Here is a 21,755-nt window from a genome sequence, read left to right as displayed (position 1 = left end):
CTTAAACTAAATGTTTATGTCATTGTTTCTCATTAATCCAGTTGAATCATTTGATCCAATTTATTCTCTCAAATTTCAAAATAATACCAGTAGGATGCACAAGAATCTCAGACTAGATGATATGTTGAAGAATCTGGAATGAGAATGAGATTCGGACCCATTGGTGACAACTCCACCAACTGAACTGTCACTGACAATCGCTAAGAAAAGGCTTACATGTTTACTAGAAGGGGCAGTATGGTGGCTCAGCGGTTAGCACTGCTGCCTCACTGTGCTGGGGACCCAGGTTCAATTCCAGCCTTGGTGATCATGAGGGACTTGGATAGGGTAAATAGACAAGGTCTTTTCTCTGGGATAGCAGAGCCCAGAATTAGAGGGCATAGATTTAGGGTGAGAGGAAAAAGATTTAAAAAGGACCCAAGGGGCAACTTTTTCATACAAAGGGTGGTATGTGTATGGAATGAGCTGCCAGAGGAAGTGATGGAGGCTGGTACAATTACAACATTTAAAAGGCTACTGGATGCGTATATGAATAGAAAGAGTTTAGAGGGATATAAGACAAGTGCTGGCAAATGGGACTAGATTAATTTAGGATATCTGGTCGGCATGAACGAATTGGACATGCTGTACATCTCTATGACTGTCTGTGTGGAGTTTACACATTTTCCCCGTGTCTGCGTGAGTTTCCTCCGGGTGCTCCAGTTTCCTCCCATAGTCCAAAGACGTGCAGGTTAGGTGGACTTGCCATGCTAAATTGCCCATCGCGTCCAGTGATGTGTAAGTTAGCCGGGTTAGCCACAGGAAATGTGGGGTTACAGGGATAGATTAGGGGAGTGCTGGGTCTGAGTGGAATGCTCTTTGGAATCTCAGTGTGGACCCGATGGATCAAATGACCTGCTTCCACACTGTAGGGATTCTATGATTCTATGTAGTGCCTCAATTGCAACTCTCTGCTTCCTCGCCCTCACCTCACCATTCACCACTCAGCCCAAATCAATGAAACAAAGAATTGGTAATACCTGAACCTTGCCAATAGTATTATTCATGTTGACAGATTAAATACAAACATTATATTCAGCTCGCAAACAACCTCATTAATGAGTGGATTCAAATGCATACGGACAGGTCAGTGACAAAACTGATATTCAAGTTAACTTAATTGTTTACCTGTAAAAGCATTCGGAGGTACACCTCAGTCTCAGTGCCACAATTGCCCAGAACTAAAATAATTGCCCAGAAATAAAATAATTAAGCAGCAAAGGGATCAATTCCATCACCATCTTTCGCTCGTACAGAAATAGAAAATCCATTTCATTGTTCTGCAGAATTCACAGCTTGTAGAAAATACCATTTAGCCTTCATTGCCATTTCCTGAACTGCATTTTCATTTCACAGCAACACCAGGCAGTCCATTCCTCAATTTGCTCTTTATTTATCAGACTTGGCTTTTACAGGTTTGGTCCCACATTGCTACTTCATACATGTGTGGTGGACTGAGATTTCTACTTGGCTAGTTGTCTCACCCCACCCCTTGTCGAAAATAAAATATCGCTGGAACAGACAAATGTGTATGTCTCATCATCAATCAGCTTCTGATGGCTGGACGCTCAGAAAATGTGTGGAGGTGAAGAAGGACTGGAGCCAAAAAGTGTGGGGCTGGAAAAGCACAGCCTGTCAAGCAGCTGCCGAGGAGCAGGAGAGTTGATGTTTTGGGCATAAGCTCTTCACCAGAAATGAGGGGTGGCCTAAGGGGGCTGAGAGGTAAACGGGAGGGGGTTGGGGCGAGGGGGGAAGATAGCTAGGAATATGATAGGTAGATGAAGGTGGGGATGATGGTGATAGGTCAAAGCGAGGCTGGAGCAGATAGGTGGGAAGGAAGATGGACAGGTAGGACAGTTCAAGAGTGCAGTGCTGAGTTGGAGAGTTGGATCTGGGATAAGGTGGGGGGAGGGGAAATGAGGAAACTGGTGAAATCTACATAAATCCTGTGTGGTTGGAGGGTCCTGAGGCAGAAGATGAGGTGTTCTTTCTCCAGGCGTTGGGTGGCTAGAATTTGGAGGTGGAGGAGGCCTAGGACTTGCATGTCCTTGGCAGAGTGGGAGGGGGAGTTAAAGTGTTGAAGCCACCTGATGCCTGGAAGAAGAACGCTTCACATTCCACCTTGGGATCCTCCAGCAATACAGGATCAAAGTTGGTTTCACCAGTTTCCTCATTTCCCCTCCCCCCACCTTATCCCAGATCCAACCCTTCAACTCAGCACTGCCCTCTTGAACTGTTCTACCTGTCCATCTTCCTTCTCACCTATCTGCTCCACCCTATCACCTTCACCCCCACCTTCAACAATGTATTGCATTCCCAGCTACCTTCCCAGCCCCACCCCGCTCCCATTTATTTCTCAACCCCCCCTTGCCCCCCCCACCCCCCCACATTCTTGATGAAGAGCTTATGCTCGTAATGTCTATTCTCCTGCTCCTCGGATGCTGCCTGTCCTGCTGTGCTTTTCCAGCACCACACCTTTTGACTCTGACTCTCCAGCATCATCAGTCCTCACTTTCTCCCAGGATGAAGGATTGGGCAAGATTTTGAAAAGGCCAGCATGTACTTTCAAAATTAAAACTGCTCTTAAATCAGAACCAGCTATTAGAAGGCATGAATCAAAATGGAACCAGTAAAAAGAGTCTTAAACATCTCAGACAATTCCATAAATAATATTATAACCAAACCAGGGTGTAGACAACAAGAGACCTAGAAATACAGTAAGCATGACCATGTAAAGGACATATGGATACCCAGTTAATCACTGGCAACACCCAACTATCTCCAGGTGTTGAATGAGCTTTCATCTGGCCAACAACGTTTCATTCTTGCTTGCTGTCTTTCGTGTCTAATTTGTATATTTCAGACAGACGAAATGCTCAAATCTAAATCCATTTCCCTTTGCATGAGATGAGCTGAGGTGACACACGTACATGGTCAACTTTAGTTAAATTTGATATTGAAGTTTGTTTGAAATTTGACGGAGTGTAAAATTTGCATATCGCCTCTATGTCAGCAATCCTCCCCGCCATGTAGAGCTTTACGCCACATCAAAATATTGGAATTTTGGGGTCAGCGTATTTTAACTGTAATTCCCATGGTTGTCAAAAATCCATGTTGATTTTACTGCAAATATCATAGTGCAGTGGTAGTGTCCTTATCTCTGGAACACTGCTCCAGAGGTGCTTAACAATATCGTTGAACAGGTTGATTAGAAAAATGGTTTAACTCAAAAAAACAGTTCTAGTTATTTGCAGACAATGATATTACTCTGCATGCAAATACTGAACACATTTCTAAGGCTTTCCTTTTTATTACTGAGATCTACTCAAAGAATCGTTGACCCATTTACATTAAATAAAACTCCCATTAAAATGGTGGATAGAATAAACGTAACATGAATATATAAAGCAATCTGCACTGAGTTTTTACGAGTGTGGTTAACTGAATAAGAGTGTAAAGGACAAGTTAAGCGGAAATGTATGTAAATGTTCCACATGGTGATTAAAACAGAAATTTCCTTAGACTCCTGTACAAGAATGTAAAAGCTGGGTTAGTACAAGCAGAAATCCGCATAAACAGTTGGTGCCCAAGCTTTGCTAAGTACATTATGAAAACACAAACCGGGTGTATAATACAGGGTAATACTATCTAACATTTCCCACCTTAGAAGCTGTGGTTGTGGAAGGAACAGAACTGGTCATTAAACTTGTCATCATCTCATTGCTTGCTGTGGTGCAAACAGGTGTGACTGGAGTTAAGAGACGGGAAGGAACAATTGGCAGTGGCAGAAGACCAGGTCTGTTAGTGATGTTGCTACTGTTGGCAATGCCACTGCTGCAGTTGGCATTATTTACATTGCTACAGCTGGTGCTTCGTTCCCGCCAGTCCCACCCGATGCGATAATCTCTCTCATACCGGCTGTGATGCCGTGACATCTCCAAAGCACTCTCCTCTCTTCAACGGAAGTTAACCGGATCTGAAATTTAAAGATTTAAAATTAATAAGATGGCAGCATATTTAACACCAAAAAGCTTTTGTTTGTGAGTTATTTTGTAGAATTTACAGCTCGCCAATGTAAAGTAATGAAGCTAGGACAATTGAGACAAATTACATTTGTTGCTAACTCATCACACACAGAGAACCATTCTAATTCAATAACTGTTTATTTCAATTTATGCCATTGTGCTACAGGATGGTTTTAATGTGACACAACGGTGTAGGTGATGCAAATGAACAAATTTCCATCTTGCTGAGTAAATGAAAAAGAAACAGAGCAGGTTTCTTGAATAATTCAACGTAAAGTTGCATACTATGAATATATTAAAAAACTAAGTTGTTTATTTCAGTAATAATTTTGTTTGATAGATGGCTTTTATTAACCCTTAAAACAAAAATCATGTTGTGCAAGTCCGAAAAACCTGTTTCACATTATTCAAACATTGGAGATAAAAGACTTCAAGAAAGCTTTATTTACACAAGCTTTCTGATGAGTATTTGCATAGCTAAGCACTTTATATTCCCCATCATTTGGCGGGGAAGAAGATTTTGACTGTGAATAAAGTTCCTATTCCTCCTCCAGAGGAACGCATGGGATGAGTAGCAACTTGTCTTTGCACAAATGTCCCATTTGAGGATTCATTCCAAGGATGACATCACAACGTGTTTTTAATTCCCTTTCCCTTTTTTTTGCATTTTCCATATAAAGTGGAAAGAATGCGCTGAAGTGTGGAGCTGCTCCTAAACTTTGGTGCTCATTACAAACCGCTTTCCAGGAGATGTAAGCGAGCAACCAACATGGTGGGGCAGCCCCATGGCTTAGCAGTTAGCACTACTGCCTCACAACACAAGGAACCTAGGGTTGATTCCACCCTCAGGCGACTGTGTGGAGTCTGCATGTTCTCCCTTTGTCTGCATGGATTTCCACCCACAGTCTAAACATATTCAAGTTAGATGGATTGGCCATGCTAAATTGTCCAGGGATGGGTCTAGGAGGGTTGTTCTTCAAAGGGGCAGTATGGGTTGAATGGCCTGCTCCCACACGGTAGGGATTCTATTCTAAGTTGATAAACTGTGGAGCTGGAAAGGCACAGCAGGTGAGGCAGCATCAGAGGAGCAGGAAAGTTGACACTTAAGGGTTTTGACCCTTCACCAGGACTCTATTCTATTCTATGATTGCACATGTAATTTTTTCTATCCATTGAAAAAAAAAAGGAACTTGTGCCAGATTTGCAGAGCAGTTGCAGGAACCCAATTCCTGAAGGAATTTCCGATCCCCACCCCTTCCCGAGTTATGAATGAATGAATGAATAATTTATTGTCATGTCCCACTTGCAATATGGTTTTCACAATCAAATGGCCCAATTAGCCAGGAGGTACTGAAGGAGGCAGATGTAGCCTGCCTGACATGCAGGTGGTAGCCATATTGGGGACTGGCACAGTCTTGCCGATTTCAGCAGACAGCTCCCTCAGAGGGTTGGAGGTCAAATGACAGTGGCCTCACACCACTCTGGTTTTCACTTAGTCTTTTGTTCTTTTTCTTTCTTTTCTCCCCATACCACCGACTAATAGCGGCAATGCTTATTTTTTTCCCCAGCACCCATGTCATGTTGGTGCAGGTGTTGGACACGTGAAAAAAACAACAGGTGCATAAATCTTTATTCAGTTTCCAACGCCAGGAAGAAAGGAAACACCCGAGTGGCCAGTGACAAGCAGTGCCCTTCACATCAAAGGGCAAGGCCGCGTGATCACACAGTGAAGGGGAGGGCAGGGATTAAATCAAATAGAGTTGGAGGGGGAAATAATAACTCTACTCCCTCGAGTGCCCACCTTTCCCTGAAAATCTTGAGGGTGTTGGTGGACACTGCGTGCTCCTTTTCCAGAGACACCCGGGCTCTAACGTAACCGCGGAGGAGGGGCAGGCAATTGGTGGTTTTCACTTAGTTTATTGATTGGAACCAGGTGGATCTTGTTGACTATGAGATCCTTGATTGGAGCTGTTAACAGGAAAGCCCTGGCTGACCAAACAAACAGGGGATAATTTCACATTGGCCCCAAGGTCCCGTACTTCCTGCGGGAGCCTGTGCCCCACAACCTGAGCCACCTCCGGAACTTTAGTTTTGTCCCCTTCAGGGATGTATCATGATGGGCCTGTACAGACTGCTGCTGCACACCGTCCACCTCTTCTCCCTCATCCACCGTCCGGACACGCCTTGGCGTGCCCATTTGCCACCGGGCGGTGGGGATCCCCAGTGGAGGGCTCTCTACGCGGGAGTCCTCCCCCTTTCTCTCGGGGATCTGGGGTGGAGGGTGCTGCATGCAGCAGTCCCCTGCAACCGCAGGTTGCGGTGGTTCATGGACTCCCAGCCCAACTGCTTGTTCTGTGGCGCTGTGGAGTCTGTGGACCACGTGTATATTGGGTGTGGGTGTTTGCACTCCATTTTTAGTTTTCTGGAAAACCTCCTCCTCTGCTTTTGGTTGCACTTCAGTCCCACGCTCCTGATCTTTGGGCACCCCATGGGGTGGGGGAAGGGTAGGTCAGAGGATCTCCTCGTGGGTCTGCTCCTGGGCCTGGCCAAACTGGTCATGAACAGGTCCAGGCAGCGGGCCGCAGAGGGGGTCGTCAGGGCCGATTACCTGCCCCTCTTCCACGGCTACGTCCAAGCCTGGGTGTCACTGGAGAAGGAGCACATGGTGTCCACCAACACCCTCGAGCTGTTCAAGGAGGGGTGGGCCCCGCAGGGAGTGCAGTGTATTATTTTCCCCTCCAACTCTATCTTGATTTACTCCCTTCCCTCCCCTTCATTGTTTGATCGCACAGCACTGCACTTTGATATGAAGGTCATTGCTTGTCACTGGTCACCTTGGTGTTTCCTCTCTTCTTGGTGGTGGAAATTGAATGAAGATTTGTACATATGTTGTTTTTCACTGTGTCCCTCAAAATAGAAGCAGGGAATCTCAAATCTTCTCAGTTGAGGGACTGATTCCGAGCTGGCTGGTCATGGCCAGTGCACTGTGCACGAGTAAATAAAAGGTCGTGTTCTGAGGCACGGTCACCGGACCCAAAACGTTCACCTTGACTTCTCTTCACAGACACTGCCAGACCCACTGAGCTTTTCCAGCAACTTCTGTTTTTGTTTCTGATTTACAGCATCCGCAGTTTTCTCGGTTTACAAAATAAAGCGTGACTTGGTGATGGGATATCGGCCTCTGTGCAATTATTTCTCTTAATTACCTCCCCACAAACTGAGATACCCTGCATTTAGGAACTCAATATCTGGGGATACAAATGCAATTGTGTCGAGTAAGCAGCATAAATACAGTTTGACACAATACCATGCCTGAAGATTCACAAGTGATCTAATCTACCTATCCTATGTCTCCAAAAGAAGTCTAAACTTTTATCTTTGCTTTAGTTACTTCAAAAAACTGTTTCTTAAGGAAATGCAAATGGATGCTATGCTTCTAAATAAAATAGATGCATATTCAGTACAGCACAGGAACAGGCCCTTCGGCCCACATGTTCAGCTCAGTGCACAAATCATGTTCAACTACTGACATGTTGGTGCACAGTGCAATGTGGGGTTTCTGTACTTTATCCATCTACATTTCATATTTATGTATAAACTGGCCCCTGACATGACATCCTCAACAACCAGGAGTGATAGCGAGATAACTTTGGAATTACCAACAAATAAACTGAACAAACATGGAAGAATCTGTTACCCTGAAGGTTTGTGGTGAGGGTGAGAGAGAGAGAGAAACCAGTCGATTATGAATCATCTTGTTCAAACTCAACAACATCCCCCAATCCTCAGTTTATTGCTGGGTCTTCTGGCTTTATCCAAGGTGCTAGCAGACAAGTGATTTACTGTGCGATTAATCACATTTTATATTTCATTTTTCACTGCTACTGGGAGCTGTCACAACTTTACTGTCATGATTTATAGTTTCACGAAATATATTTAGTAAACATCGCCGTCAAATTTTGCATCAGTAAAACAGTTGAATCCTGCCTCTTCAATGGATAGCATTGTCAGCAACAGCAAGAGATTGAGCACCATCATAATATGCTCTTCACTGTAATAAATTACCTTTCTACCCGGCTCAAAGGGATAACAGTCCTCTTCATTGTTATTCCTTGGCGTCTGGGAGCAGTGAATTAAGTTATCGTGAGCACAGAAATATTGTATCACACATAGCAACAGGACTACAGCAGGACCTCATTTAAAATGGTAACCCACCTTACATACAGTCCAGTAGCACTTTCTTTGTTTGCTGGTGAGAAATTGCTGAAGATAAATAGACACTAAGAGCCAAATCAAATTTGGTTCCTAACATACAGCATCCTTAACCATTGCAAAGCCTTAATTCATTACCAATAGCAATAAACTATCCTTGAAAGATAAAACACATGCAACTACAGTCATTGGCCAGACCCACACAGTAAGAAGCAACAAAAAAAATCTAGTCTCAAAATTTTTTAAATTTTTAAAATCAAGATTAAAATATAGAAAAATGCAACAGGCAGGAAACTGTAGCGAAACTGTAAATGACCTACAGCTAGCTCTTCCTTCATTCTATGAATCTGGGAGAAAAACAAATTTGATTATAAAGCTGGCAATGCTTTCCACTTTAAATTTTCAGTTAACATTTGGAGTTTGAGAAAGTAAAGATGACAAATTGTCAAGTTGGAGATTCAGTACTGAGGGAAGGAGGACGTTGTTCCAATACAAGAAACAAAGTAAATGAGCTTGTAACACTGATTGAAATTGACAGGTATGGCACTGTGAGTGTCAAAGAGACTTGGCTGTAAGGGGATCAGGGCTGGGGATTAAATATCCGAGGTTACACATCCAATTGAAAGGATAGGCAGAGGTGCGGACAGGGGGAGGTAAGAAATGAAATTAAATTGACAACAATAAGTGATGTAGAGTCAGGTATAGAATCCATGTGGGTAGAGTTGAGGAACTGCAAAGAAAAAAACGACCCTGATGGCCTAGCAGTAGGCAGGATGTGGGGAAGAAAGTAAATCAGGAGATAGCAAAGACATTTAAGAAAGGCACTATTACAATAATCACGTGGAACTTCAATATGCAGGTGGATTGGGAAAATCAGTGGATCCCAAGAAAAGGAATTAGTGGAATATCTATGAGATTTTATTTTGGAACAGCTAGTGGAAGAGTCCACTAAGGAACAGGCAATTCTGGATTTTGGTGATGTGTAATGAGGCAGGTTTGGTCAGGAAGCCCTAGAGACAGTGACAACAATTTGATCGAATTCACCCGGCAGCTTGAGAGGAGAAGCTGGATTCAGAAGTAACGGTATTACAATTGAGTAAAGGTAATGACAAAGACATGAGGGAAGAGCTGGCCAGCATTAAATGGAAGGGGACCCCAGCAGGGAGATGGGGGAGAAACAACGATAGGAGTTTCTCAGGGTAATTCAGGAGGCACAGCAGAAATTCATCCCAAGGAAGAAGAAACATACTCAGGGAAGGATGAGGCAACCATGGCTGACAAGGGAAGTCAGAGACAGCATGAAAGCAAAAATAAAATCAAAAAGAATACAATGTGGTGAAGATTAGTGAGAAGCCAAAGGATTAGCAAGCCCTTAAAATTTAGCAGATGCTAACTGAAAAAAACAAGGGAGCAGAAGATGAAATATGAGGGTAAGCTAGCTGGTAATACAAAAGAAGATTGGTCAAGTTTTTGTTTTGGATATCTAAAAGGTAAGGGAGAGACAAGAGTGAACACTGGACCACTGGAAAATGAGATTGGAGAAATAGTAATAGGGAACAAAGAAATGGCAGAGGAACTGAAGCGGTACTTTGCACCAGGTTTCACAGTGGAAGATGTCAGCAGCCTGACAGAACCTCAACAGAGTTGGCGGGGGGGGGGGGTGCAGAGGGGAGTGTAGTGTAGTGGCCATCACTGAGGAGAAGGTGCGGGGAAGCTGAGAGATCTGAAGGTCGATAAATTACCTGTACCAAAAGGACTACACACTATCTGGATTCTCAAGGAGATAGCTGAGGAGATTGTAGAGGCATTGGGTGATCTTTCAGGTATCACCAGAGTCAGGGAGGGTCCCAAAGTACAAGTACAAGAAGATGGTTACCATAACACTCCCTGTTTCAGAAGGGTGGGGGGGGGGGCGGCAGAAGACAGGAAGCTACAGGCCTGTTAGCTTGACCGCAATCATTGTAGAGTCTATTATTATGGATGAGATTGTGGAGTACTTGGAAGTGCTTGGTAAAATAGGACTGAGTTAGCACAGCTTTATCTGGGAGAGGCCATGTCTGACAAACCTGTTAGGAATCATTGAGGAGGTAATGAGTGAGTTAAACAAAGGAGAGCCAGTGGACATGATCTATTTGGATTTCTAGAAGGCCTTGAGAATTGGAATGAGGAGGAATTTCTTCAGCTAGAGGGTGGTGACTCTGTGGAACTCATTGACAAGGTGCCACACAGGAGGCTGCTAAACAAGATGGTAATCCAAGATTTTAGGGGGCAAGGTACTGGCATGAATAGAGGATTGGCTGACTGGAAGAAGGCAGAGAGTGAGGATAAAGGAATCTTTTTCAGGTTGGCAGCCGGTGACTAGTGGAGTTCCGCAGAGGTCAGTGTTGGGATCACAATTGTTCCCATTATACATTAACAATCCGGATGAAGGAACTGAGGGCATTGTTACTAAGTTTATAGACAACACAAAGATAGGTGGAAGTACAAGTAGCATTGAGGGAGTGCAGAGGCTGCGGAAGGACTTGGAGAGTGGGCAAAGTGGCAGATGGAATACGATGTGGGAAAGAGTGTGAGGTGGTGCACTTTGTACCGATGAATAGAGGCATAGACTATTTCCTAAAGAGGGAAAGGCTTCAGAAATCTAAAGCAGAAAGAGGGACGTGGGAGTCCTAGTTCAGGATTCTCTTAAGATTAACATGCAGGTTCAGTTGGCAGTTAGGAAGGCAAATGCAATGTTCACATTCTTTTCGAGAGAGCTAGAATAAAAGAGGAGGGATCTACTGATGAGGCTGTATAAAGCATTTGGAATATCAATGAGCAGTTTAAGGCCCCAACTCTAAGGAAGGATGCGCTGGTCTTAGAGATGCTCCAGAGGAGGTTTACAAGAATAATCCTGGGGATGGAAGGGCTTGTCATATGAGGAGCAGGTGAAGACTCTGGGTCTGTTTAGAAGGATGAGAGGAGATCTGTCTGAAAGTCACAGAATATTGAGAGGCCTGGATACAGTGGACATGGAGATTTCCACTGGTCGAACAGACGAGGACCTGAGGGCACAGCCTCAGAGTTAAAAAGCATCTCTTGAGAACTAGGATGAGGAGGAATTTCTTCAGCCAGAGGGTGGTGACTCTGTGGAACTCATTGCCACAGAGGACTGCCGTGGCCAAGTCATTGAGGGTATGCAAGACAGAGACAGATAGGATCTTGATGAGTAAGGAGATCAAGGGTTATGGGAAGAAGGCAGGAGAATGGGACTGAGAAACATATGAGCTGAAAATGTGTTGCTGGAAAAGCGCAGCAGGTCAGGCAGCATCCAAGGAACAGGAGAATCGACGTTTCGGGCAAAAGCCCTTCTTCAGGAATCCTGAAGAAGGGCTTATGCCCGAAACGTCGATTCTCCTGCTCCTTGGATGCTGCCTGACCTGCTGCGCTTTTCCAGCAACACATTTTCAGCTCTGATCTCCAGCATCTGCAGCCCTCACTTTCTCCTTGAGAAACATATGAGCCATGATTGAATTGCGAAGCAGAACTGATGGGCTGAATGGTCATTCAGCTCCAAGATCTTGTGGCCTTATCATGCAATCACTCTGTCAATCATTCCATTGTATTCTGGGATGAGAGTTTTTTAAATATTATTCTGCACCATCAAAAAAAATAGAGAATTAGATTCTCCCATCCTACTTAATGGCCATAAGCAATTTTTGCACACTGAAAAAGCAATGAAAAACCTATCACTCAAACCCTTCAGCTTACTATTTAAGGTCAGGATGTTAGTCATAGGATTTTTCTGCATTTGCAATCCATTTGTAAGCCTGTTTTCTGGAGCATACTTATCATCAATATATTGAGGATTGAAACATCAGTACAGTACAAAATAAAATAAGGTTAGTAGATATGAATTATTCAGTTTTGATTTTACTAGAAATTTTACAGCATATTGAATACAGCTCAAAATTCCTCTGCAATTTTCAGAGCTGAGATTTAGTTTAAAATTGAGTCAATTTGGGTGCCAGAATTGGGGCCCCATTGATACTCCTTATGGCATTTCAAAATCTGTGCTCAGTGCTAAAACTGGAGGAAAGCTTCAAGCACTCCCATGCTATTGCACTACGACAATAATGTAACGTAGAACTGTACAGCACACAAATGGATCCTTTGGCCCATGATGTTGTGCTGACCATGACTCCAAATTAAACTAATCCCTTCTGCCTGCCCTTGGCACATATCCCTCCACTCCTTGCATATTCATGTGCTTATCTAACAGTCCCTTAAACACCCCTATCATGTCTGCCTCCACCACCCCTGGCAGTATGTTCCAGGCTCCTATCATTCTCTGAATAAAGAAATTTTCCCTCACATCTCCTTTGAACTTACCCCTTCTCAACTTAAATGCATGCCTCCTAGTTTTAGACATTTCAACTCTGGGAAAAGATTCTGACCATCAACCCTATCTCTGCATCTCTTCTATTCAGTCTCCCCTCAGCCTCCACTGGTCCAGAGAATACAATCCGAGGTTTTCTAGCCTCTCCTTATAGCTCATCCTCTCTAATCCAGGCAGCATCCTGGTAACGGTCTTCTGCACCCTGTCCAAAGTCTCCACATCCTTCCTATAACGTGACGACCAGAATTGACCACGATACTATTAAGTGTGACTAACCAAACTCTTACAAAGTTGTAATATGACATCCTGCCTGTTGGGCTCAATTCCCCGACCAATACAGGCAAGCATGTTATATGCCTTATTTACCAACCTATCTACTTACAAGGCCACTTTCAGAGAGACATGGACTTAAATCTCAAGATCCCTCTGTTAAAGTAATCTCTTCAAGCATTATCCTGCTCTCAATTGTCAAGCTATGGCTAGTTCAACTGAGAGTTTACATTTAACTTTCACACAATAACTACCACAATTTTTTTATTCTTTTACTTTATGCGGGCATCGCTGGCAAGGGCCTGCATTTGCTACACATTAGGAGTAACCCTTGAGCTGAATGCCCCGCTATGCCATTTCACAGGCAGCCATCTTGGAGGAGGTCTGGAGTCACATGCAGGGAAGACCAAGTCACAGCTTTAATGACGGTCATAACATTTGGAGAAATAATTAGGAAGGTTAATGGAACTCTATCCTTTATGATGAGAGGAATTGAACATCAAAATAAGAACACTACACCTCAATCACACAAAGCACTGGTGAGAAATCTTCTTGAATTCTGTGTGTGGTTTTGGTCTCCTATTCGAACGTGGAAATACATTAGAGGCAGTTCAAAATAAATTTCCGAAATTGATACCAGAACGCATGAGTTGTCATATGAGGGTAGTTTGGACTGGCTAGGCCCGCTTCCACTGAAGGTTAGAATAATAAGGATGAAGACCTTGAATGTACTTGACAAGCCAGACACAAAGCATGGTTCATCTTGTGGGTGAGTCCAGCACTGTTTTCAAAATTAGTGTTACCTTTCAGGACAGGTAGGAGGAGAAAGGTTTCTTGCAGAAGGCTGTGTGACACTGAAATGCTCTGACCCAGAAGGTGGTGGCAGCTGTGTTGTTGAATAGTTTTAAGATGGAGATAGTCTGATTTTTATTGGGCAAGGCTTATGTGAGAATGTAGACTTCAAAACACAAACAGATCAGCCATGATCTTATTGAATAGCAGAGTAAGCTTCAGGTGCCAAATCGCCTACTTTTGTTCTCAGTTCATAACCTTTCTACTGTGTTATACTGTGTACAGCTATAACGTAACTTATTTATTTCTTCATTTATCTTTTCTGTTAACTAAGGGTTACACGAAGGTACACTGTTCTTAAGATAGCGCCGCGTGTTGGTGACATTGTAAAACTGTAACTAATCTGTAACTGGACCTAAGTACCATTGTACAATTGGTTCTGATAGTTCCATTCTCGTGCGATCTTGTGTTATAAGAAAATCATACATAGCCGCACCATCTAAACTAATGAATTCAGAATCGCATTATAGCTAACACAAGTAAGGAAAGTTCACCTTCTATAAATAACGATCTAAATTATTCAATCGCCAATTCGCGTTGAAGGAAGACGCTTAACAGTGGAACCAACTGTACCCTAAGGTAGCGTTGTAAGTGGAGACTTATAAACTTATCATTGTATTCATTTGAGTACGTGACAATAAAGCTAATTCAATTCAATTTCTGGCACAAAAATATTAATTTTACAAAAATGGCACCTCATTCCTTTTATTAGTACTAGAGATATAAAGTATATATTTTCTTAGTTTTTCTCTTTGCCTCATATTTCTGCCCTACTCTCATAGTTGTTTTCCGATCCTTAAACTTCTTTCTGTCTATGAATTAAATTATATTTTGTGGTTTGGACTTTGTACCACAATGAGAATGTTTTTTGTATAAAGGATTGTAGAGTGATGTGATTGCTTATTCTGATGACAGGCGACCTATATCTTCAAACTGGAAATCAGATGCACAATGACAGTAAGTCTATGCTGGAAAACTGGTGAAAATTCCAAGGCTGCTGTCACTGTGGTGAGTGAGAGAGTAAGGAAAATCTGGAACACTCAGAACTGTGACAATGCTCACACTTTTTGTATTTTGTAGCAGGGACATAAAACTATAATACGTTCACAAACTGTTTCAACTGAAAAAGTTCTTTGGCACAGAAAGACAAGAAGATACCTTCTTCTGCTATCACAGGATAGCAACCCAATTAACGCTTTCACTGTCAATGTTTGACAGCTAAACTTCAACTTCTTCATGCACGCAGATGGGTTTCTTTATTCAATATATCACAAGTGGTGCCTGGCTGTTTTTATCTGGTAAATCTAAAGCAAATTAGCAAGAGAACTAAGGAAAAGACATGAAAAACCAACACTATGGAATGATTCAGCACAGATTCTGCGTTAAATTTGAGCGATTTAACAGCTTTAAAAATAGGTTGAAAACATACCTACAAAAATCTAAATTTAAAGATCGCCAGCTTCTTCTATTTCAGGAGCCTCTCTCTGCTGCTCCAGTCAGCTGATCCAGACAGCTGCTAAGCCTTGCTGAAGTGTGTCTAATTTATGAGAGTGCAGTAGTGGCTCAGCTCCAGGGAAGTCAGACTTGCTCAAACACTGGTATACACTGTGTCATCATCAAGTGAAGCCACTGGTAGTTTGGTAGCTGAATTGCAAGGGACCTGAGGACACTTGGTGGTTAGCATTCAACACGAGCATTGCATGGAAATTGCTTGAGCCCAACTGTGTTATAGGTTAGACTTTGAAATGGCTGTGGAGTAGAGAAGATGGCAGAGGAGTAGGGAGGACGGTAGAGGAGTAGGGAAGATTGCGGAGGACCATGGAGGATGGCGGAGGAGTAGGGAGGACAGCGGAGGGGTAGCGAGGATGGCGGAGGAGTAGGGAGGACGGCTGAGGAGTCGGGAAATGGTGCAGGAGTAGGGAGGACGGCGGAGGAGTACGAAGGACGGTGGAGGAGTAGGGAGGACGGTGGAGTAGGGAGAACGGTGGAGGAGTATGGAGGGCGGTGGAGTAGGGAGGATGGTGGAGGAGTAGGGAGGATGGTGGAGGAGTAGGGAAATGGTGGAGGAGTAGGGAAATGGTGGAGGAGTAGGGAGGATGGTGAAGGAGTAGGGAGGACAGCGGAGGGGTAGCGAGGATGGCGGAGGAGTAGGGAGGATGGCTGAGGAGTCGGGAAATGGTGCAGGAGTAGGGAGGACGGCGGAGGAGTAGGGACGACGGTGGAGGAGTAGGGAGGACGGTGGAGGAGTATGGAGGACGGCGGAGTAGGGAGGATGGCGGAGGAGTACGAAGGACGGTGGAGGAGTAGAGAGGACAGTGGAGTAGGGAGGACGGTGGAGGAGTATGGAGGACGGTGGAGGGGTAGAGAGAACGGCGGAGGAGTAGGGAGGATGGTGGAGGAGTAGGGAAATGGTGGAGGAGTAGGGAGGACAGCGGGGAGTAGTGAGGGTAGCGGAGGATTAGGGAGGTGGTAGAGGAGTAGGGAGGATGGTGGAGGAGTAGGGAGGACGGTGGAGGAGTAGGGAGGACGGCAGAAGAGTAGGGAGGATGGCGGAGGAGTAGGAAAATGGTGGAGGAGTATGGAGGATGGCGGAGGAGTAGGGAAATGGTGGAGGAGTAGGGAGGACGGCGGAGGAGCAGGGAGGACGCCGGAGGAGCAGGGACGACGCCGGAGGATGCCAGAGGAGCAGGGAGGACGCCGGAGGATGAGGGAAATGGCGGTGGAGTTGGGAGGATGGCGGAGGAGTAGGGAAGATGGCGGAAGAGTAGGGAGAATGGCGGAGGAGCAGGGAGGACGGCGGAGGAGCAGGGAGGACGGCGGAGGAGCAGGGAGGACGCCCGAGGAGCAGCGAGGACGGCGGAGGAGCAGCGAGGACGGCGGAGGAGCAGGGAGGACGGCGGAGGAGCAGGGAGGACGGCGGAGGAGCAGCGAGGACGGCGGAGGAGCAGCGAGGACGGCGGAGGAGCAGCGAGGACGGCGGAGGAGCAGGGAGGACGGCGGAGGAGCAGGGAGGACGGCGGAGGAGCAGGGAGGACGCCGGAGGAGCAGGGAGGACGCCGGAGGAGCAGGGAGGACGCCGGAGGAGCAGGGAGGACGCCGGAGGAGTAGGGAAGTAGTGGAGGATGAGGGAGATGGTGAGGAGTAGGGAGGATGGTGAAGGAGTAGGGAGGACAGCGAAGGAGCAGTGAGGGTAGCGGAGGGTTAGGGAAGTGGTAGAGGAGTAGGGAGGATGGTGGAGGAGTAGGGAGGATGGTGGAGGAGTAGGGAGGACGGCGGAGGAGCAGGGAGGATGGTGCAGGAGGGTAGGGAGGATGGCGGAGAATTAGGGAGGATGGCGGAGGAGTAGGGAGGATGGCGGAGGAGTAGGGAGGATGGCGGAGGAGTAGGGAAATGGTGGAGGAGTAGGGAGGACGGCGGAGGAGTAGGGAGGACGCCGGAGGAGCAGGGAGGACGCCGGAGGAGCAGGGAGGACGCCGGAGGAGCAGGGACGACGCCGGAGGAGCAGGGACGACGCCGGAGGATGAGGGAAATGGTGGAAGAGTAGGGAGGATGGCAGAGGAGTTGGGAGGATGGCGGAGGAGTAGGGAGGATGGCGGAGGAGTAGGGAGGACAGCGGAGGAGCAGTGAGGGTAGCGGAGGGTTAGGGAAGTGGTAGAGGAGTAGGGAGGATGGTGGAGGAGTAGGGAGGATGGTGGAGGAGTAGGGAGGACGGCGGAGGAGCAGGGAGGATGGTGCAGGAGGGTAGGGATGATGGCGGAGAATTAGGGAGGATGGCGGAGGAGTAGGGAGGATGGCGGAGGAGTAGGGAGGATGGCGGAGGAGTAGGGAAATGGTGGAGGAGTAGGGAGGATGGCGGAGGAGTAGGGAGGACGGCGGAGGAGTAGGGAGGACGGCGGAGGAGTAGGGAGGACGCCGGAGGAGCAGGGAGGACGCCGGAGGAGCAGGGACGACGCCGGAGGATGAGGGAAATGGTGGAAGAGTAGGGAGGATGGCGGAGGAGTAGGGAGGATGGCGGAGGAGTAGGGAGGATGGCGGAGGAGTAGGGAGGATAGCGGTGGAGTAGGGAGGACGGTGGTGGAGTAGGAAGGATGGTGGAAGAGTAGGGAGGATGGCAAAGGAGTAGGGAAGTGGTGGAGGAGTAGGGAGGATGGCGGAGGAATTGGTAGGATGGTAGAGAAGTAGGGAGGATGGCGGAGGAGTAGGATGGCAGAGGAGCAGGGTGGACGGTGGATGAGTAGGGAAATGATGGAGGAGTAGGGAGGATAGCAGAGGAGTAGGGAGGACGGTGGAGGAGTAGGGAGGACGGTGGAGGAGTAGGGAGGACGGTGGAGGAGTTGGGCAGACAGCAGAGGAGTGGAGAGTACGGTGGAGTAGGGCGGATGGCAGAGGAGTAGGGCGGTTGGTGGAGGAGTAGGGAGGATGGCGGAGGAGTAGGGAAATGGTGGAAGAGTAGGGAGGATGGCAGAGGAGTTGGGAGGATGGTGGAGAAGTAGGGAGGATGGCGGAGGAGTAGGATGGCAGAGGAGTAGGGCGGACAGTGGAGGAGTAGGGAAATGATGGAGGAGTAAGGAGGATGGCGAAGGAGTAGGGAGGACGGCGGTGGAGTAGGGAGGACGGCGGTGGAGTAGGGAGGATGGCGGTGGAGTAGGGAGGATGGCGGTGGAGTAGGGAGGACAGTGGAGGAATAGGGCGGATGGTGGAGCAGTAGGGCAGACAGCGCAGATGGTGTTGGCGTAGGGAGGATGGTGGAGGAGTAGGGCGGATGGTGGTGGAGTAGGGCGGATGGTGGAGGAGTAGGGCGGATGGTGGAGGAGTAGGGCGGATGGTGGTGGAGTAGGGCGGATGGTGGAGGAGTAGAGCGGATGGTGGAGGAGTATGGTGGATGCTGGAGGAGTAGGGAGGACGGCGGAGGAGTAGGGAGGACGGCGGAGGAGTAGTGAGGACGGTGGAGGAGAAGGGCGGACAGCGGAGGATTAGGGTGGACGGCGGTGGAGCAGGGCGGATGGTGGTGGAATAGGGAAGATGGTGGAGGACTAAGGTGGATGGTAGTGGAGTCAGGTAGATAGTGGAGGTGTAGGGAGGATGGTAGAGGAGTAGGGCAGATGGTAGAGGAGTAGGGCAGATGGTGGAGAAGTAGGGAGGACGGCGGTGGAGTAGGGAGGACGGTGGAGGAGGAGGGCGGATGGTGGTGGAGTAGGGAGGATGGTGGAGGAGTAGGACGGACGACGGCAGAGTAGGGCGAATGGCGGAGGAGTAGCAAGGACGGCGGAGGAGTAGGGTGGATGGTGGTAGAGTAGGGAGGATGGTGGAGGACGGCGGTGCAGCAGGGAGGACGGCGGTGGAGTAGGGCGGACGGCGGAGGAGCAGGGAGGACGGTGGAGGAGTAGGGAGGACGGCGGAGGAGCAGGGAGGACGGCGGAGGAGCAGGGAGGATGGTGGAGGAGTAGGGCGGATGGCCGAGGAGCAGGGAGGACGGCGGAGGAGCAGGGCGGACGGCGGAGGAGCAGGGAGGACAGCGGAGGAGCAGGGAGGACGGCGGAGGAGCAGGGAGGACGGCGGAGGAGCAGGGAGGACGGCGGAGGAGCAGGGAGGACGGCAGAGGAGCAGGGCGGATGGTGGAGGAGTAGGGAGGATGGTGGAGGAGTAGGGCGGATTGCCGAGGAGTAGGGCGGATGGCCGAGTAGGGAGGACGGCGGAGGAGTAGGGAGGATGGTAGAGGAGTAGGGCGGATGGTGGAGGAGTAGGGCGGATTGCTGAGGAGTAGGGCGGATGGCCGAGGAGTAGGGCGGACGGTGGAGGAGTAGGGCAGACAGCGGAGGTGTAGGGAGGACGGCGGAGGAGAAGGGCGGACGGCCGAGGAGAAGGGCGGACGGCCGAGGAGAAGGGCGGACGGTGGAGGAGAAGGGCGGACTGCCGAGGAGTAGGGGGGACGGCGGAGGAGAAGGGCGGACGGCGGAGGAGAAGGGCGGACGGCCGAGGAGAAGGGCGGACGGCCGAGGAGAAGGGCGGACGGCCGAGGAGAAGGGCGGACGGCCGAGGAGAAGGGCGGACGGCCGAGGAGTAGGGCGGACGGTGGAGGAGTAGGGCGGACAGCCGAGGAGGTGTTTGTCTGCTCTGTCTGTTTCTTTTCCTTTTTTTCTAATTTCTTGTTTCCTCTTTATTCCTTTGAACTCTTGTCCTCGGACTGTGTCAATGGTGGCGGTGAGTTGACACCAAGTGTGGACATGAGTTGAAGCCAGCCAAAATGGCGGCGGAGAAGCATGGCAGCGTGTTGGCTCCTGGGCCCAGGAGTCTGGATCTCATGTCTTCCCTTCAGTTTTACCTTCTTTTCTTTCTCTAATTTGTTTTTGTGGAAAGCTCAGATGGCATCAAGATGTATGAGGCAGGATTTGTTCCCGGTAGTGGCAGAGGGAGGTGAATTTTCCACTTTATACATCGGATTTTGGACCCAGGTAGCTTTGTATCTAAGGTGGCACTCAAGAATGACGACTTTGTACACTTTACACTGTACACCTGTACCCATGTACATGTGACAATAAAAACTAATTCTAAAAATAAATTCTAAAGGATGTCACTGTATTTGTCTGAGTTCCAACACATGCCTGGCTTGTATGTTTTTTCCCTTCCTCCTTCAGCTTTGTTGATAGTTTAAAGTTACATTTCTATGGTTCTATGACTCCAGTTGCTTTTCCCTTCTGTCTTAAAAAAAACTGATTTCAAGCAAATTATTCTTTACAGCACTCTAATTGTATTAGACAAAAATAACATTTTAACATTCTATGAAAACACATTCAACTGCTGTGTAGTTCCAATCCTGTATGCTATGTGTTTGCTGTGGTTGTTTCATAATGGTTGCTACAGCTCTAAATTACATTCAAAAATTTATTCAACCTGCTTGAACATCCGAATCTCTGACACCAACTCTGGTTTCAGCCATGGTTAAGTTGGTTACTCCTATGATGCTTCTTAAAAAAACTGTGTACTTTTCAACTATGGACAGGCTTGCTCTGCTCCCACTTTGCTGTTTACGAGACGTGGGTGCCCGGCTTGTATCTCCTCACAAGGGAAAAAAACAACTGCAAGTAATTGATCACCACCAAATTCAGATCAAGGGTCCCAAAGCTTGAGAATGGCCATCAAATTCTGGCGCTATAAGCCACAATGTGCACCAGAAATGTGAAACTGAAGACCAGGCTCAGGGTTAGGATTGTCTTTGGTTATTTTCCCCTCTCTGTCACTTCGGTCATTGACCAGCGGGTATACGTTGCAGCCTACAGCTGATGGAGAAAGTGAGCACTGCAGATGCTGGAGATCAGAGTCGAAAAGCGTGGCGCTGGAAAAGCACAGCGGGTCAGGCAGCATCCGAGGGGCAGGAGAGTCAACGTTTTGAGCATGAGCTGTTCGTCATGATGAAGAGCTCATGCTTGACAGGTCGATTCTCCTGCTCCTCAGATGCTGCCTGACCCGCTGTGCTTTTCCAGCGCCATGCTTTTCAACAGCCTACAGCTGATCACTGGGAGGCCAACTCATGGGTAATCCGTCTCTAGAGGTTTGAGAAATCAACAAACACACCCCGGCCAAGTGGCTCCATTAGTGAGCAGAAAGAGGGGAAATCACTGAACAGAAAGCGGAAACTTAGTGGAATTGCTAGTATGGAAGCAGCTACTTGTAAGCTAAATGGGCAGCTCAGCAGTTAGGAATTCCTCATGGCCGCAGCTAGGATTTCAATAAGCTTGTGTTTTTATTAAAATAATTCCATTCAGTGGTAAGCTCGATCCACTGAAATTAGCAGTTAGCACTGCTGCCTCATGGTGTCAGGGAGCAGGGTTCGATTCCAGCCTCGGGCGACTGTCTGTGTAGAGTTTGCACATTCTCCCCGTGTCTGCGTGGATTTCCTCAGGGTGATGTGGTTTCCTCCCACAGTCCAAAGATGTGCAGGTTAGGGTGGATTGGCCACGCTAAAAGTGGGGTCACACAGA

At 47.5% G+C, this 21,755-nt stretch overlaps 1 protein-coding gene across 7 annotated transcripts in view; it reads right to left on the bottom strand.

The window, feature by feature from the left end:
• Positions 1-21,755, bottom strand: part of klhl29 (kelch-like family member 29) — a 399,100-nt gene that overhangs the window by 241,326 nt on the left and 136,019 nt on the right. For all 7 annotated transcript variants that reach the window (XM_043676918.2, XM_087977403.1, XM_087977393.1 and 4 more), the window contains one exon: positions 3,702-4,015. In XM_043676918.2, coding sequence (XP_043532853.1) covers positions 3,702-3,974 — 273 coding nt within the window. In that variant the 5' untranslated portion in view covers positions 3,975-4,015. The remainder of the gene's footprint in view (positions 1-3,701; positions 4,016-21,755) is intronic.

Source organism: Chiloscyllium plagiosum, unplaced genomic scaffold (assembly GCF_037043375.1).
Source record: "Chiloscyllium plagiosum isolate Xiang-an unplaced genomic scaffold, Cpla_swu_hap1 HiC_scaffold_3, whole genome shotgun sequence".
Classification (NCBI taxonomy): Eukaryota; Metazoa; Chordata; class Chondrichthyes; order Orectolobiformes; family Hemiscylliidae; genus Chiloscyllium; species Chiloscyllium plagiosum.
The sequence above is the reverse complement of the archived record's forward strand: the minus strand, read 5'-3'. Positions and strand labels throughout refer to the sequence as shown.